At 49.7% G+C, this 17,315-nt stretch overlaps 2 protein-coding genes across 3 annotated transcripts in view; one reads left to right on the forward strand and one right to left on the reverse strand.

Annotated features, from left to right (window-relative positions):
- The first annotated feature begins 5,778 nt into the window (after positions 1–5,778).
- Positions 5,779–11,444, forward strand: DUSP4 (dual specificity phosphatase 4). Its single transcript, XM_058837381.1, has 4 exons — positions 5,779–6,210; positions 8,936–9,072; positions 9,495–9,714; positions 9,853–11,444. Exons 1-4 carry the CDS (start codon positions 5,817–5,819, stop codon positions 10,236–10,238), a joined length of 1,137 nt encoding a protein of 378 aa, XP_058693364.1. The 5' UTR covers positions 5,779–5,816; the 3' UTR covers positions 10,239–11,444.
- A 74-nt stretch (positions 11,445–11,518) lies between these two features.
- Positions 11,519–17,315, reverse strand: part of TNKS (tankyrase) — a 129,092-nt gene continuing 123,295 nt past the window's right edge. For both annotated transcript variants that reach the window (XM_058837379.1, XM_058837380.1), the window contains one exon: positions 11,519–16,950. In XM_058837379.1, the coding sequence (XP_058693362.1) occupies positions 16,864–16,950 (87 nt within the window). In that variant the 3' untranslated portion in view covers positions 11,519–16,863. The remainder of the gene's footprint in view (positions 16,951–17,315) is intronic.

The raw sequence follows: 17,315 nt of genomic DNA on the forward strand, positions 1-17,315 counted from the left end.
CCCTTACCGGCTTCAATCTAGTTCTCAAAGCAGCTCCCCTACACTGCATTTGTCTTACAGCAAACTGAGAGGAGGGGATCAACTTGCTTTCACAGATTCACTTCTCTGGCTCTGCTGCATCCCCAAATCCTGCAGCCAAAGATGTAAAACTAATCCCCATGGCACTTAAAATTCTGGGATTAAGGGACCCATGTGCCTGTTTTATCCACCTCACATACATCTGCTTTATAATCCTTGATTGTAATAATATGACCACAGACCATGTGTGTCCTGACACCTGGAATGGGGGAAGCTTCGGGGTTTTTGTGGAAGGCAGGAGGATGCTGATGGGGTGTGACAGTGGGCACAGCACCGCATTTGTAGAAAAAAATGACAAAATGTTAAGCATAGCAAGTCCAGATTCTTATGTCAGGAAGAAGCTTCCCAGTGTGGGCTACCCTGGTGCACCAAGGCTGCAGAAACATTCAGCAATCACCCTGCATCCAACCAACCACCACCCAGTCTGAACCAGGTGCTGGAAGATGCAGTTCCCAGGAGACAGCCAGGCTGGCTCTGCACCTGCCAGGACCCAAATCAGCGCTGGTCTCTGGGTCCTGGTTGTTGTCGAGGAGTGATATTGAGGGGCAAGTCTGCTACACCTGTGGGAACATTGGGCTCCTAAGTCCTTCAGAGCAGGAGTGACGGATGCATCAGTTCTGTGTGCCCTTACCTACCATCCAGTCCTCAGGAGTCCCACCAGCAATGAACCTCCAAACCCTGCAGTTGGTGTCCCCTCACACTTCCCAGGCAGGTCAACAAGAAGCAGCATGGGATTTTGGAAGGCTCCTGTTTCTGCAGGCAACATTTAGGGCTGTGGCAGAACAGCCTTTCCCTAGCAGAAGTCACTGATCATCTTAAAATCTTGCTCCCATTCACTAACCATGCTGGATCAGACCTCACATTTCTCACCCAGGGTAACTGGAGCTGTGCTGATTTTTACAAGCAGAGATGAAGCAGTGGCAAAAAACAGAGGGTTGAGAGAGAAAGAGAGAAGTGGGGGGAAACCAAATCTGCAGCAGAAAATCTGCAGGCCACTTTGTATCCTGCTAATTTGAGTGGGTCCTGCCCTGATCTCGTTTGCATGGGCATAAACCATTTGTAGCTATTGAGGTACATGGAGCACCCATTGCTGTTCTGAAGAAGCTACTTTGCTTTCAGGAATAAAGGCTGGTTTTTCCATCTTCCAATCTAAATCAGATCAGAGGCCCAGTAATTAGTCTCCTATCTAGTGATTTATAGCTCTATCTGATATTGCAGTGCAAAAGCAACAGATTATTTGTTCTTCTTGAGATAAAATCTGTAGGGCAGTTCACTGGAGTGGGGATTACACACTGAGGCCTCAGCAGCGAGCAGGGAAAACAGACCTGGCAAAGCTCCTGGCATCTTTCATGTGCTGTCAAAGGCTTTTGGGCTGGCATGCAGAGAGCTTTGGGGCTTGAGGCAACAAAGATCATGGCAGGGTTCAAGCAGCCTGGTGTGAAGGAGCAGGGATGGGATAGGTAAGCACTTCAGCCCAGCCTGGGACAAATTCCCTTCCTTAGCTCCCTTGCCTCTTGCTCCAAGCACAGTTTTGTGGAAAAGCCCTGAGAGATTGTCTGCTGAAAACTAATTGTGGGTGAGCTGCTCTTGTGACTGCCCACCAGGAGCTGCATTTTGTCAGGATGCCTTGGAGGATGGGGTGATGATTTGGGACATGCTTGCTGAAATATGCTGTTGTGACCGTGGGCTTAAAATAACATCTGGAGCAGTGTGAAGCTTAGCTAGGAGAAGCCAGTGCAGGAGGGACACAAGTGGGTCCAAAAAGCTACCTGCCCTCTGGTTCTGTGTTCACTCTGGGGTGTCCCATGCCAGGCAAGGCACTGCCCTGGAGCCTAGGCTGGTCACATGCTTTTGCAGCTGAGGGGTTGGAAAGCGCTGAAAATGAACATTTTCCCCTCCTCCACCTTTGCAGCCAACCTTGTATAATTTCCCCTTTAGCCTCCCTAGACAGGTTCATTACAATTCCCCTCCATTAATATGTAAATATGCCCTAGAGGAAAAGACAGCCTGAATTTATTAACAAGAATATTTTAACTCTTTCACTGCTGCACTTCCCTTTGTGGACAGGAGGTGCATTCCCCAGCCTGGAACACTGTGAGGAAGGGAGAGTGCATGAAAGGAGAACCGTAAGGTGCTGCAAGAGGACAGAAGGGAACCATGCTGCTGTGGCACTCCGGGAGGGACGGGTTCTGTCGGTAAGTGCAGACTTGCAAGTTGCTAAGATCTTGATTCTGCCTTTCATTTCTGCCAAAAGCTTCCTGCACGTGCCAGGGCAAACCACTCAACCCTTTGGCCAACCGCTGAGAGCAGCCAGGGAAAGGTGGCAGCATCTTTACGCTGCAACTTCTGTCACGTGCCAGGAGCAGTGAGGAGGTACATCTGTGCTTTGTCCATCCACAGCTGCACTGGCTGAGCAGGAGGATGGAGGGAGCCAAGCTCACGGGAAAACTTTAGCATAACAAAGTCCTTGCCAGCGTTCCTGCCCAGTGGCACAGAGGCAGGCACATCTGTCAGGTAGCTGAGACCTGCAGCGTGACACAGCACACCAGAACTCCATGAGTGCACACTGGGGCCAGGAGCCAGGGGAGCGGAGCCAGGAAAGCCTAGAGGAGCCCAGAGGGCTCACAGAGCTCAGCAGCTTCGAGCTGCCCACAGCAGCTATTGCCCACCCAGGGGAACTTATTCTTCAGCATTTCTCTGGGCAGAAAAAGCCTTTAGGTTGCCAAACAAATTGGTATCTATTGGCTGGAAAATTTAGAGTCTGACTCTAATTTGGTTTTTGCTGCCACAGTGAGATGAGGTGTAAATTCCTTTTTCTTAATTCAAGGTACATATTGACATTTAATCATCCAAACATGTGCCTCCTTTGACAATTCATTTCCCTTCAGCCTCTTTCACCAATTGCCTTTTCTGGCCAGGGCCATATAAAAGATGATTCCTTGACTCTGCTGCAAAGGAAATGAATGTCTCTTGCTCTCTCTCTCTCTTTGCTTTTGGATGCTTGTTTTCCAGCGGGATATATTTCAGTTTGCACCGTAAGGATGCTGTTTGACAGGAATATTAGCTTTCACACTTCCCTGGGTTTACAAAGTCAGGACATGAAGCAGTGTGGTCTTCTCCAATCCCCACCCCCTTTCCTCAGTCCTTTCCATATGCCCCGTGCCTCCACCCCACGTAACTGTGCTGCTTCTTTTGATTGTGTCTTCTGCCTTGCAAGAATTTTTGGGGGCTCACATCTTAATACCTCTATAAATAAGGTTAATTAGATCTCCTCTTGAGCTAGCTGCAGTGAGGGAGATCCATCCCTCTTCTCCTCCAGTGGTGTATCCTGGGTGGGTGGCCTTGACTTGGTTCCCTTTGGGCACTCTTGCCTTTGTGTTCAACTTCTCCCCATGTCTGTGGGCCACCATCCCCAGCACAGCACCAGCTCCAGATGTGACCAGCCAGGAGCACAGCTGTGACAATGCCCAGTGCCAGGAGCACAGCTGTGACAATGCCCAGTGTAGGCGCACAGTGGGATTCCCAGCAGCCTGGCTGGGTGCAGTTTATTTTCCAGGAAGAAAGAGCCAAGAACCTGCCACCTCTAGATAGGCAGCAGGAAGGGATGAAGAGTGGGGAAATGGTTCAGGCACATGAAAATACTTGAAAATCTGCACGTGCACACACATCCTTCTACACTCCACCCTGAAATAATCTCCTCCATCAGTGCTCTTGCAAACATCCAGGGACATCAGCCCAAATGCCCCTTCCTGCACCCATGACAATATCACCCTCGTCTCCAACCTCAGATCAGTTTGTCCCAGTCACATGCTGGACAAGAGAGGGAAAAATTAGGATGATAAGCCTGTCTCCAAGGACGTACACTTTGTGCCCTTGGGTATCCAATATTAGTGTAAAAGCTGGATTGAATAGTGCAGAAGGCATTGGAGACACCAGGCTAGCTCATCCTGTGGTGGTGGCCAACATCTGCCCAAGAAGAACAAAGAAAACGTATTTTGGCATCAGGCCTCACGCAAAACTTTTTAGGATGTTTTGATGATCCAGCTTGAGTTCAAGTATTGTTGATATGAGAGTGTAATTTTCCATTAGTTTGTAATCAAATTCTCAGTTTGAGTTTTTTGTCTGTGACAGCTTTCTCTAAAGGAAGAAACAATGTCTCTGGTATGTCACTGGCCACCCAGAGTCTGGTTTACTTCAGCAGAAACAGGGTTTTGCTTTTCTTGTGTTCGATGCGGGTTGGAATGGGAGACAATTAGCCTTCCACCCCTGTTGTATTAGGCAACAGGCTCTAATGCATTCCTGAAGTGGGATATATTACACCAATGGCAGCTGTGTCTTCCCCCCAGCTCATCTGATTTGACTTGGCTGGTGAAGGGTTGGCACGGGGCACAAAAGCCACAGGTGCAAAGATCGGGCTGACTCAGGCCGAGGGGAGAGCCCAGCGGGGGTCAGAGAGCAGAGTGTAAAGGAGAGGCAGCAGCGGGATGCAGGAGTGTCACCAGAACGCAGTGGTAGGCTGGATTCCTCCCAGGCAGGCACACACAGCCAGGTGTTCCCCTGCCTTGCCCGGGTAAACAGTGACCGGGCATGCAGGGCAGGGGAAGTCAAGCTGCCTCTAGGTGCTGCCCTCTGTGAGAAGCAGTGACGGGGCAGATGGGCTTGAATAACCCCCGGGCCTCTAACCTTACACCCACCACGTTCAGGTCCACGTCGGGATAGCTGAATACCTTCAGGTCTCTGAAGCAGACTTACCTGAGACTGGCCAGCTTGTGTTTCCAGCAGGAAATGCCCTGAGCACGGCCGCTGGCATTGTGGTTTGCGACACTGCTTCTGTTTGAAAGCAGTCCGAAACGGGACTTTGGGGTGAAATGATTGCATGTTTGGGTGGTGGTTGTGGGGAGACCCTCCTGGGACGCTGCAGGGCTGTGCATTTACTCCTTAGGCTTTTAGCCGAAAATAGAGTTTCTCTGTGGGAGGAATTAAACCGAAGAGCTCCATCCACAGTCGCATCACAAGAAGGGTGGTGTAGTGTTTTTAGGGCTCTGCGGCTAATGAGATGCCATCTTCTGACAGAGGAAGCGTGGCTGTGAAAGATATGCAGTCAGAAGGACCCAGAGGGACCCTGCAGAGCTGACAGCGGGCCCCGCCTAGTGCCCCTCGCCGCGGCAAGCGGTCCAAGCAAAACAGTAGCAAGGGGACAAAGGAAGAGGAATGTGCGCAGCGTGTGCTTGAGTGTGTGTGTCTGTGTGTGTCCGTCTGTGTGTGTGTGTCTGTATGTGTGTCTCTGTGTGTGTGTGTGTGTGTGTGTGTCTATGTGTGTGTGTCTGTGTGTGTGTCTGTGTATGTGTGTGTGTATGTGTGTTTGTCTGTGTGTCTCTCTATGTGTGTTTGTCTGTGTGCGTGTGTAGACTGCCGTGTGCTCCCGCAGCGTGTGGGACCCGGCGGGGTCCCGGCGGGGGTGACACGGCGCTGCCCGGCGGTGACAAAGGCTCGGCGCGGCCCGCCGCTCTCTTCCATTCACAACCCGCGGCGGGCCGGCGGCGCGGACGGATTTTCTTTTTTTGTGAATGGAGGCGGTGACGTCGCCGCGCCCGCGCGCCGCCTCCCCTCCATTCATGCGGCCCCGGCGCGCGGTGAATGGGGCGGGGCGGGGCGGGGCGGGGGCGCGCGAGCGGCCGCCGCCGGGTAGTAAAGGCGGCGCGCGGCGCGCGCGGGGCCCGGCGGGCGCTCCCCCCGCCATGGTGGCCACCGAGGGGCTGCGCGAGATGGAGGGCAGCGCGCTGCGGCGGCTCGTGGGCCGCGACGAGGCCGGGGCCGGCGGCGCCGCGCGGTGCCTGGTGCTGGACTGCCGCCCCTTCCTGGCTCACAGCGCCGGGCACATCCGCGGGGCGCTCAACGTGCGCTGCAACACGATCGTGCGGCGGCGGGCCAAGGGCGCCGTGAGCCTGGAGCAGATCCTGCCGGCCGAGGGCGAGGTGCGGGCGCGGCTGCGGGCCGGGCTCTACGCCGCCGTCGTGGTGTACGACGAGCGCAGCCCGCGCGCGGAGGCCCTGCGCGAGGACAGCACCGTGGCGCTCGTGGTGCGCGCGCTCCGTCGCGACACGGCGCGCGCCGACATCCGCCTCCTGGCAGGTACCGGCGGCGGGGAGCGGGCGGCGGGAACGACGGGGGGGGGAAGAACCGGCCGCGGACAGCTGCCCCCGCCCGGGAACGGGGGACCGGCCTCCCCGCGCCCCGGGCAGGGCGCTCCCTTCTCCCGCCCCCGGCTGTCCTGCCAGAAGTTGGGAGCGGCGGGGGCCGCGCTGCCCCGGAGCTCGGGTCCCTGGCGGTGGCAGCGCGGCCATCGGCCCCAGGCGTGGGTGCCCGGGCGGTCTGAGCCGGCTCAGGGGCACCGAGCGGGCCCCGTGGCCCTGCCTGGGACCTGAGAGAAGTGAGTGTGCGTGGGGAGATCGCTTTGTTCGAGTTCACCCCCAGCCCCGCGGTGCGGAGAAGGTATTCGGGCAGGGTCCAATAGCTGCTGTCACTGCCATGTCCCTTTGCAGCGGGCAGAGAAAACTCTCTGCTCCTTTTGTCACTACAGCCGGGATCAGGGCTTCCCCCCTCTGCCGTGTGTTAAATGAGAAGCTGTGCGCATTTGGAGCTGCTGGTCCTGAGAATTGCCGTGAGATGATTTAGGGGCGGGGGATGCTCAGCTGGGGTTCCTGGATGAGCTCTGTGGGGTTTTTTCTTTTCTGTTTACAGCCTGAGAGTCAATTTATTCCTTGGCTTACTTACAGCAGGGGTGAGGATGTGTATGCAGAGTAGCAAATCCATTAAGAGGCTTGATAGATGGAGGAGCTAGCACTTCAGTTGTACTAGATACAGTAAAAGCAGCAGGAGCTGTTCCAGGGATGTGATACGATGTGCTGCTGCGGGAGTGCCTGCACAGCAAGGGCTCGCTCAGGAGCAAGCTCCTGCACCAGGAGCCAGCGTGGTGCTGGAGCCACGCATGTGGCAGGAAATGCTGCTCTGCTTCAAGGGTGGCCTTTGTCAGCTGAGAGCTTCTAGTGCCTCTGTGGTTCTCGTGGGAGGTTGGTTGGAATGGGAGCCCTTTTAAGGAAGGGGTTCCGAGAGACTTGGTCTCAGCACTACAGTCTTCTTCTTGCGTACCACAGAGCTGCTAAAGTGATCTTGCTGTGATTCCATGAGAGCTACACTAACCCAGAGCTGTGCATGCCCAAGTGCACATTTGCTGGGTGCAGGTCACAATGGGGACCCAGATGTGTTTTGTGCAGGTCTGGCAGCTGCCAGATTCCCTGTGAAACAGCCTGACTGGGTGTTGCTTGGCCATGGGCACCTGCTCTGCCTGGCTCCTGCACTGGGCAGGGCTGGTGTGCACAGCCAGGAGCTGCTGGATCAATGAATCTGATGAGATTCATTGAAGAGAAACATTTGAAAAGGTCTCCTTTTGTTTCCAAGAACCATTCTTTCCAAGCTGTTTCTGCCCATCACCCTGGACAGCTTTTGCCTCTCTTGGTGCTGTGACCACTGGAGTGCAATCCAGGGATTTTAGGACCAGATCTCTGGAACAAGTCTAACCAGGGCTCTTGGTTAGACTTTTTTTTTGGATGCTCTTTCACATCGAAGCAGTAGGACTGTGAAGGGATGTCAGGCCAGGGAAATGCAGCCTCTGCAAACTGTCCTGGCTGCGTGGGAGGGACAATGCAAACGCAGTGATGCATCTGCACGGCTCTGCTTTAAGGTACTAGAGCCCTTCCTTTTGTAGGGGGAGGAAATCACAAAGGACACGGGGATGCTGGCACTATCGGGCTCTAACTGCCTAGCGATTCCTGGGCTGCCTGAGACGCTTGCATCCATTGTTTTGAATATCCAGCCTTGTTCAGGGCAGTCTCAGAGCTAAGGCTGGATAAGAAAGATGTTTGCTGCTGTATGCTCTGGTAAGCCAAAATCTGCAGGCATAGGTCCTGCAGTTGGTTTGAGTCTTCGGGAACCGTGCTGGGAGTCAGGGCATGATCTAGCTGAAGTCTTGTGGTGATAGTAAAATACTTGATTTTTACTGATTCTGAGGCTCAAAGTTAGACCCTACAAAGGTGTCAGGGTTGTTGATTTGATTTCAGTGAGAGAAGGAAATCTCACCAGAGGTGTTTATTGGCAAGCCAACACTGTGGTTTCCCTGTTGTGGGAACTCAGCAGGGTTTGCTCTTGTTTCACCTGCCATAACGAAGCTCTGATGGCCCCTGTGCTTATCAGGTCAGAGAAACAAGCTTCTCCATGTGTCCTTGCATGTCAGCTTGCACCTGTGTCCTTGGGAGGCAGCTCTCTGTGCCTCTCTCTGAGGGCAGCTTGGCTGTGGGGCCATCTTGGCTATACCTGGCCAGCGCCAGGGCTTTCCTGGTCTGTTGTTTTGGGAGCTCTGAGCTGGGGGGTCAAGCTGGGAATGGGAGACCTGCATATGTTTTGCGACAAAATTATGTGTCAAGGGAAGATGAGAACTGAACAGTCATTGGCCTCGAAGCAGCTTTTCCCATTTAAGTCTGGGTATGCTGGAAATAAATCCTCTCTTCATTGTCTCAGAGAGCAGCCTTGGCCTCAGTCTGGGGTTTTGGCCAGCAGAAAGCAGGGGACCAGAGACTTTGGGTGGCCAAGATCATTGCTCTTGGTGCTCTTACTCCAAGGGAATGATGGGGCCGCAGGGATTCCCCCCCTTGCTGCCGAGAGCCTGTCTGCTCCTCCTGGGGCAGGAGGCCACTCTCCATCGCTGTAGCATCATCTAGTGGCCAAGGGCATCTCTGGCTGTGCCGTTCTGCAGTCCTGTGAATGTGGTCTGGGATAACACTTTGTGCCTCTCTTCTTGCAGGGGGCTATGAGCGCTTTTCCTCGGAGTACCCTGAATTCTGTGCAAAAACCAAGTCCCTGAGCAATGTGTCACCCCCCACCAGTGCTGAGCCCTTGGACTTGGGCTGTAGCTCCTGTGGGACCCCCTTTCATGACCAGGTATGTCTAAAAGCCCAGTGCTCAGCTATTTAGACTGCACTTCCAGCATTGCAACCTGCTCCAATGGGAGTCTCTGCTCTCCCTCAGCTGGGGCTTGTGGAGCCAGAGTCCTGCTTCCTTTCCTCTCATGGGAAAACGTGGTGGTCCTCCTAATCCCAGGGTGTTTGTGTGCACCAAAGAGTGGACAAGCCCAAATCCTGTTAACCCACACCTGCCTGTTTCTGAACAGGCGAAGGAGAGGAAGAGGAAGGGTTGAAATAGGTTTAGCACCTCAGGAAGGCAGCCTCTGCTCCCTCTTCTGAGGGCCCTGGATCAGGTGCCAGGTTGCCGCACAACTTGATGTTTCCATGCCATCTGGATATGTGTCCTGCCTGGCACTGTCCCCTGGTCAACCCCATATCTGTTGTTTTTCTCTCTAACAGGGTGGACCTGTGGAAATCCTTCCCTTCCTCTATCTTGGCAGCGCTTACCACGCAGCCCGGCGGGACATGCTTGATGCCCTGGGCATCACAGCCCTGCTGAACGTCTCCTCAGACTGCCCCAACCACTTTGAGGGGCACTACCAGTACAAGTGTATCCCTGTGGAGGATAACCATAAAGCTGACATCAGCTCCTGGTTCATGGAGGCAATTGAGTACATTGGTGAGTGCCTGTGCAGAGATGTTGTCTGCACTGGTTGCCATGGTGGGAGGGAGATCAGCCACCACCTGTGGGTTTGGTGAGGGGTTGGGCCTTGGTGGCACGGCCTGGGTCTCACGTCTCACCCCTGTTGCCCCCCAGACTCAGTGAAGGAGTGCTGTGGCCGGGTCCTGGTGCACTGCCAGGCTGGGATCTCCCGCTCAGCCACCATCTGCTTGGCGTACCTGATGATGAAGAAGCGTGTCAAGCTAGAGGAGGCCTTTGAGTTTGTCAAGCAGCGCCGGAGCATCATCTCCCCAAACTTCAGCTTCATGGGGCAGCTGCTGCAGTTCGAGTCGCAGGTGTTGGCCACTTCATACGCAGTGGAGGCCGTCAGCCCCTCGGGGACGCTGCGGGAGCGGGGCAAGGCCACCTCCACCCCCACCTCGCAGTTTGTCTTCAGCTTCCCAGTGTCTGTCGGTGTCCATGCCACCCCCAGCAGCCTCCCCTACCTGCACAGCCCCATCACCACATCGCCCAGCTGTTAGCTCAGGGCCGAGGCCAGCCGGGCAGGTAGTGCCAGGCGTGCAGGGGGCGTGGAGCCCTGTGATGTTAAGCAATAGTGCCGGACACTGCCATTCACGCTGGACTCGACATCTTTTTCGTAGAGAAATTTCTTACCTCATCTTGGTTTGTTTGCTTTTTATTGTTATGTTTTGAAAGCACGAAGTTGTAAAAGCCACAAACCTTGACATTGTCCAGGCTCTTTGGGGGAGGAAAAAAATAGTGTACTGGGTTTCCTCAAGTGCCTGGTCTTCATGTGTTTCCATCCCTAATTTTACTGTCTTGTTTTTTTACACCTGCCCCTCTCCCCATGTTTCTGCCCCCAGCTCATCTAGGTTGACATGGGAACATACCTTGTTTTTATTGTGCAGCAGCCTTCCCCCTTGCAGAGAGACCTGTGTGTGTGTGGTGGGTGCTGCTTACCTGAGCCAGGTACGCTTTGGACAAGCAGAGCTGCAGGCAGGGCCTTGGGGCGAGCAGGAGTGGTGGCACAAGGCTGCCTGCACTCAACCCCAGCCCTGCCAATGGCTGGGGAGATGAGGCAGGACCTGGCAGGCAGCTGCCAAGTCACTAGCTGAGCCTATTCCAATGGAGGAAAGCAATCTCTGTGGTTGGGAAGTAGTTTGGAGGGAGAGATGTAGCCTGAAATGCCTCTTTTCTTGCCTCTGTGGATCACTGGTTTCTACAAAACTTAGGTCCAATCTCCTGTGGCTTTAAGATGAGAAAGAAGGGCTGCTTTTGATTACTTTGTTCAGTTTCCTCTCCACGGGCCCACTGCTGCTCTTCTTCCAAAAGAAGATGTCCTGGGACATGGGTGGGCTATAATCGCGGAGAGAGAAGCTGTGGGGTGGAGGACAGGCTGGCCCAGAGGTGTCATTCATCCAGCATTTTCAAGCTTCTCCCACCTCGTGACCAGCCCTTTTCCTGTGCTGAGTCTTGTTCACCTGTGCAACATTTCTGCAGCTTTTGGTCCAAGCTCTGAAAATGCCTCATCTTCAACCCACCTGGAGCCTTATTTCCCACCCTACCTCTGCCCTTCCCTCCAGTCCAACACACAAGATGCCTGTGTGGCTGATGTACATATGTATGGTTTTGTTCTTTTTTTTTTCTAGAGATTAACTTTTTATTTATTGCCTGAGGGAGGGAGAAAACACTGTTTGAAGAAAATAAAAATAAAACTGTTTTCAACAGTTTGGCTGGAGCAAATTTGTCCTAAGACCAAGACAGAAAAGCAGGTTGTGCACACATTCCATTTTCACAGAGCAACTGTTAAAAATGTATTTATTGACTTTTAAACTATTACAAGTATTGCAGATCAGACATTTAGCCAAGCACATTAATAGATCAAACTCAGTTGTTACAGAGATGTTACCTAAAGTCCACCATGTAGGTAGGCTGAGAAACTGCCCATCGTCTTCAACTTTGAGAGAGAAGGTAAAAGAAGAAATAAATAAATGATATCCCAGCTCCAGGTAATTGGCAACCAAGAGAGGACACATACAGGGCTAGTTATGAAAACAAGTTACACAAAAAAAGGTCTAGAAATTCAACCCCCAGCTGCATTGCCATCTGGGTTGCCAGAGAAAGCAATTAGGAATGACAAAGCACAAGCTCATGGGACTGCAGCACAGAAAATCCCTGTTTCAATTTCCAAAGCTGAAGCAAGTTCTGCAGATGTTAAGAAAGTGTCAAAATTATCTTGTAACAACAGAGATTCTAATAATCTACATTAGTAACTAATGGGACCAGCACTAAAATTTGCCACCAACAGGTTCAGCAAGACCGATACATCAAACCCAGTCAGATAATGTGACTTGACAGGCATATGTGTCAGTGTAATGGAAATGCATCTGCTTCCCATGTCCTCTACAGACTCCCAAGCTCATTCACCTTGCTTCAGAGATTTTAACACATACTGTGTTCCCCAATCCTTTGGGTTTCACATTGACTCTGTTCAGAGGTGGGAACACTGCCATTCCCCCTCTGTACATCTGTCCCACCACTCTCAGAAAGACCAGGAGAACATGTCTGTGCCAAGCCACCACCTCTGATCACCAATGGATTCAAGTCTCTGGAGGCTCACAAGCCCCTTGCTACATGAGAACTGAATATGTGCTTTCCCAGGTCTTCCCTATGGGGGCTGCAGCATAGCTTACAATCCTGCACAAATATTCAGCTTAGCATAACTGAAGCATGCATTAGATGCACGTCCTTTTAGATTTCTGAGCTAGACTTTCTGTGGCAAAGCAGCATGGAAACAGAGAAATACCACTGAAAATAAATTCACACATTTTCTGACATTCAGTTTCTGAGAATGATCAGCAACTAGCAAAACTAATCTGTTTTGTGGCTGGACCCTTCCTTTTACCCACCTTGAAAAATCCTGTTCAGGACAATTTTGGTTAATAGTCCCATATGGAAATTGCAGGCAGTGCAGAAACTCTGATGTCATTGCAGGGATGCAGGAGGCTTTTCTGAGATTTGCCACTGTCTTTAGTAGCTCTCACAGGCCACGCAGTGGCACAACATGTTTGCATCCCTCATCACCTGACACATTCACAGGGAGCAGACACCTCCTCTAACCTACAACAAACAGCAGGAACAGCTGGTTTCCAGAACCAAGAACATGCCCTTCTCCAGGAGTTGCTCCCTCCCATATACCAGATGCCTTTTCTGTGTCTTTGCCCACCAAAGCAAACAGTGCAGAACATTTTGCAGGGTTTTCTCTTTGCTTCAGTGTAGAATTTTCTTTTGGGGTACTCCCATAACAGACAAGCAAAGTTTAAGTTTGCAGGCAAAATAAATTTCTGCTACATAATGCAGTGGGATTCAATTGCATCACACGCAAACCACTCGAAACAGGTTAGAAAATCAATAGTGACTGCAAGATGGTGGAGCTAGTATAAGAGGTTTGTAACAGTCTCTGTGGAGCTGGGATCAAACACAACTGGTAGATAAAAATAAGAACGAGAACATAAAATATACCTTATTAAGGTACTGTACTGTCTGCTTTTAATCCTAACAGAAGTTTTGTTGACAGCAATCAGACTGCAGTTTCACTCTGCACCAGGTATCTAAGCCATCAGTCTCATGGAAACAGTTTCAGCAATGGAGAGCAGAACCCTCCCTCCTTTGTCAGATGGTGACTTTTCTTTCTGTTTTGCCTATTAAGGTCCTGTTGCAAAACTACAAAGAAGTTTCAAAATGCTGCCTCGAAGGGACACTGACAAAAATCAACAGGCCTGAGAGACACATTGTCCCTTGTGCCAGCAGACACCAAGTTCTGTCCCTGGTCTCCCAAGCCTATGAGGGCTTAGCCCACTGTTTTTATGTCAGCTCCTAATGTGCCCCCCACTGGTGATCCGATACTGTAAATGAGCATCCCAGTATCAGGGGACTGCTCTTCTCAGGAGGTCAAAGGCTTCATTTCTCAAGAGGCAGCAACTGCCTGGTTATGGGGTCATGGCATTTTTAAGGTCCCATTGTAGTTAACTCCCCCAGCTAAAGCAGCAGCGTCTGTACCGTTAACGGCCTGCCAAATGCAGCTCTACCACCACAACCACAACCGGGTTTTTCACAGGTAACTTTGATATTGATGGGCAGATCCTCACTTTGTTTTGAACTGTAAGAGGAACTATGACAACATATGCTACTCCTGCACAGGTGTCTACAACACACAGATGCATCATCAGGCCTGGGTATTCCTCTGTGTCTGGCCACAAACGGATATGAGATTACGTCATTACGAGACAAAAAACACTGCAAAATTATTTCCTCACACAGCACCTTTACTCTGCACAGAACATCAGAAACATTAACACTGGCAGTTCAAAGATACTGGAAAGTAGATTCACAGAATATGCTGAGTTGGAAGGGACCCATAAGGACCAATGATTCCAACTCCTGGCTCTGCACAGGACAGCCCAAGAGTCACACGAGGTGCCTGAGAGCATTGTCCAAAGGCTTCTTGAACTCTGTCAGGCTTGGTGCTGTGACCACTTCCCTGGGGAGCCTGTTCCAGTGCCCAACCACCCTCTGGGTGAAAATCCTTTCTCCTAATATCCAACCTAATCCTCCCCTGACTCAGCTTTATGCTGCTTCCTCCACTCTTGTTACCGGTCACAGAGTGAAGACATTGGTACCAACCCTCCACTTCCTCTTGTGAGGATGTTGAAGACCCTAATGAGGTCTCCCCTCAGTCTCCTCCAGGGTATTTTTATCCTCTAGACGTTTCAGGCTGTAAAAGAAATCCAGACTAGCCATTAGTTCAACCAGCACATAGGAAACAACAAGCAAGAACAGCATCCGGTGTGGGCTTGGTGGGGTTTTACATTTTAGATTTGTTCTTGTTTTTGAAAGATGTAAAGCTTTTAACTTTCACACCCACATTAACCATTTTTCTCACTTAAGCAGCACAGCTGTTTCACCATTTAAAACTATGTCTAACTGGGGATGGAGAACAGCACTCGCTCTGGTCGCAGTCTGAAACCCTAGTGCAGATAGGCACATCCCCCCACTCCATTATGAACTAAATGAAAAACAAACCCCAAACTTAAATGGTGAATACAAAGCTTCAAAGCCTAGTGGTGATCTTTGCAATCCTAACACTATGAAACAAGTAGCCAAAAATACAAGCACCCAATTTTATCAATGAAACTTGTTTAAAAGGACAACTAGGCTAGAGCCTCGCTGGGACTTCAAAGCTACATATTTAATCAGGTCACAAAATGAAGCGAGAACCATATATCCACTGTCAGCTCAAGATAAGTAAAACTCAGAGTTCAAGTTCTGTTGGAGTATTGCTATTTCTAAGGTTTCCTTCAGAGATATTACAAACAGATGATGTTCAGGTAGCCATATTGCATCAAATGACTGATTTTACAGTGGGTGACATTTCTTGTGAGGATGACTTGCTTCAACATTAATCCTTAACGTTAAAAATAAAAATTGTGTCTTAATGCTGAAAGTGAAACGCTCTTCAGGATTAAGTCTGTTTTATACAAACATGTTAGCAAAATCCCGCTTATGGGGAGCACGTATATTCTTATCAACTAAGAGCACACTATTCTGTTGCTTTCTTGCTTTAAGGGGGATAAAACCTGAATGCATGAACTGGATCATCAGATACTAAACAGTGCTGGTTGATAGGGAAATGTACAATGTGTTGTGTCCAAAGGAACTTTTTTTTCCTCCAGTTGTTACATGGTCAACACTGAAGCACATCTCCTGATATTGGTTGTTAGGAAAAAAATTAACAGGTCTTGATCTTCAACCTTCTCTGAAACTGTAAAACACCACAAAAAAGAAACAGTTTCTACTTTTATTAAATCCATATCCACCATGAGGGGGACTTTTGAAACTGTTTGATGCTGTGCTATGCAATGCTTAAAAATAACTTTTTCCTACCCAGCAAAATAAACCTGGGAATTTGGGAAGAAGGGTATTAAGTGAATAAATCCTAACTTTGTTCTCTGGTATACCTGCAAACAAATCCACTTGCCAACTGATACTTTAAAATTTTATTCTCATCAAAATGTAAAATCGATATTTAAAAAAATTATTACTTTTGTAAATCCCTTAAGCTCTTCTACTGTGATGTCACACACAAAGATGTGACAGGCAACTGCTGTAATACACTCTCCCTTACCAGCCTGAAACCCATTTACTGGGTCTCATCTTACATAGGGACATGAACCAGATACGCCCCTCCTGTATGAAATCTTCTGACTTTTCACCTGCTTCTCCCAGCAAAACCATACACTGCTGTAACCGCAGAACATTTCACAAGCTGCATGCACGTAACAGGAGCCTTATAAAATGTTCTTTTAGAGATGCCAGCAGAGGGCATGGACTGGTTTCATAATGTTTTTCTAAGCACAAGAGCTGGTTTTACCCTTGCAAACACTTCCCAGGGCTTCCCCCAGAAAACTCACACAGACAAGGCAGCAAACTGACATCACTTGTTTCCACTCTAAAGTTACACTCACTCATGCTATTGTTTGCTCAGAAGTGTGAAAAAAAACCCCTATACTGAAGAACTTGACCTAGCCCCTCCTCAGATGAAATTTATATTGCATTGTTAACGATTTTAGTCGACTTGACTTTGTGCAAAATATCTTCAAGAAGGTTCCGGCTCATCTTCAGAGTACAAAAGGAGAATAAATAGGATCTCTTTGAAACAGGAAATGAATGGTGTATGCTGAAAAGAAAATGATGGGCTTAATGCAATTTATCTGCAAATAAAATAACTAGAAAAGTAGTGTCTGAAATTTTAACATGTGAGATGGCACCAATAAAGATTTCCATTTGCACAATAATGTTCCCAAAGGTCTAGATCAAAACAATATTATTTTACACACGGTAACTGCAGAGACTAGGAGCCTGAGATATGTTATTAAAAGGCAGTCCCTTGTAAACTTTCCTCAAGAGGAACAGTAGCAGTTGAGTATGCAAGAGTTACTCATATATTCATCAAGACAGCAATACTTTATAAAAGACATACAGCTTATTTCCAGGTTGTTAAGAATTTTATGTGATACTGATTTTCAGAAACACGTATCCATCCAGTCCAGGATTGAAGTCACATCCTTCTCCACTGCTCTGAAGCTACTAGGTCTTTTGTTCTGCTGCTGTTGCTGTCTGTGATGGAGCTTCTGGTTTCACAATCTGGTATGTAATGAGATATTCTGGGTATGCCTGAAAGTAAAATAAGAAAAAAAAAATGCTGGTTTATGCAAAGGTAACTCAGCAAGTTGCAGCTTTTGCATTTCACTAAACAGTGACCAGGAAGGACAGCACAAGAATCAGCTGTATGTTCACAGCATGCAAAAAAAGGTGGATTTCAAACTAGCCAGCACTGTGTGGAAATGCTGGATGTACTTAACACCTTGGTTAATACACAGATAGAAAGAAAGATGTTTCTTCTTCCACACAGTCACTGCCAGAAATTGTGTGCAACAGGAATTCAGAGTCACTCCTCTTGTTAGCTAATCCTAAATCCTGACAAATCGGTCAGTGCCTGTTAAGTTACTTAAAAATCTCGGATGACTGATAAAGTCTGA

The sequence above is a fragment of the Poecile atricapillus genome, chromosome 4 (assembly GCF_030490865.1).
Source record: "Poecile atricapillus isolate bPoeAtr1 chromosome 4, bPoeAtr1.hap1, whole genome shotgun sequence".
NCBI classification, from domain to species: domain Eukaryota; kingdom Metazoa; phylum Chordata; class Aves; order Passeriformes; family Paridae; genus Poecile; species Poecile atricapillus.

Coding starts and splice junctions, on each gene's coding strand:
- DUSP4 (XM_058837381.1), top strand. CDS start 5,817: ATGGTGGCCACCGAGGGGCTGCGCGAGATGGAGGGCAGCGCGCTGCGG. Junction 6,211..8,935: donor CGACATCCGCCTCCTGGCAG/GTACCGGCGGCG, acceptor CTCTTCTTGCAG/GGGGCTATGAGCGCTTTTCC. Junction 9,715..9,852: donor GGAGGCAATTGAGTACATTG/GTGAGTGCCTGT, acceptor GTTGCCCCCCAG/ACTCAGTGAAGGAGTGCTGT.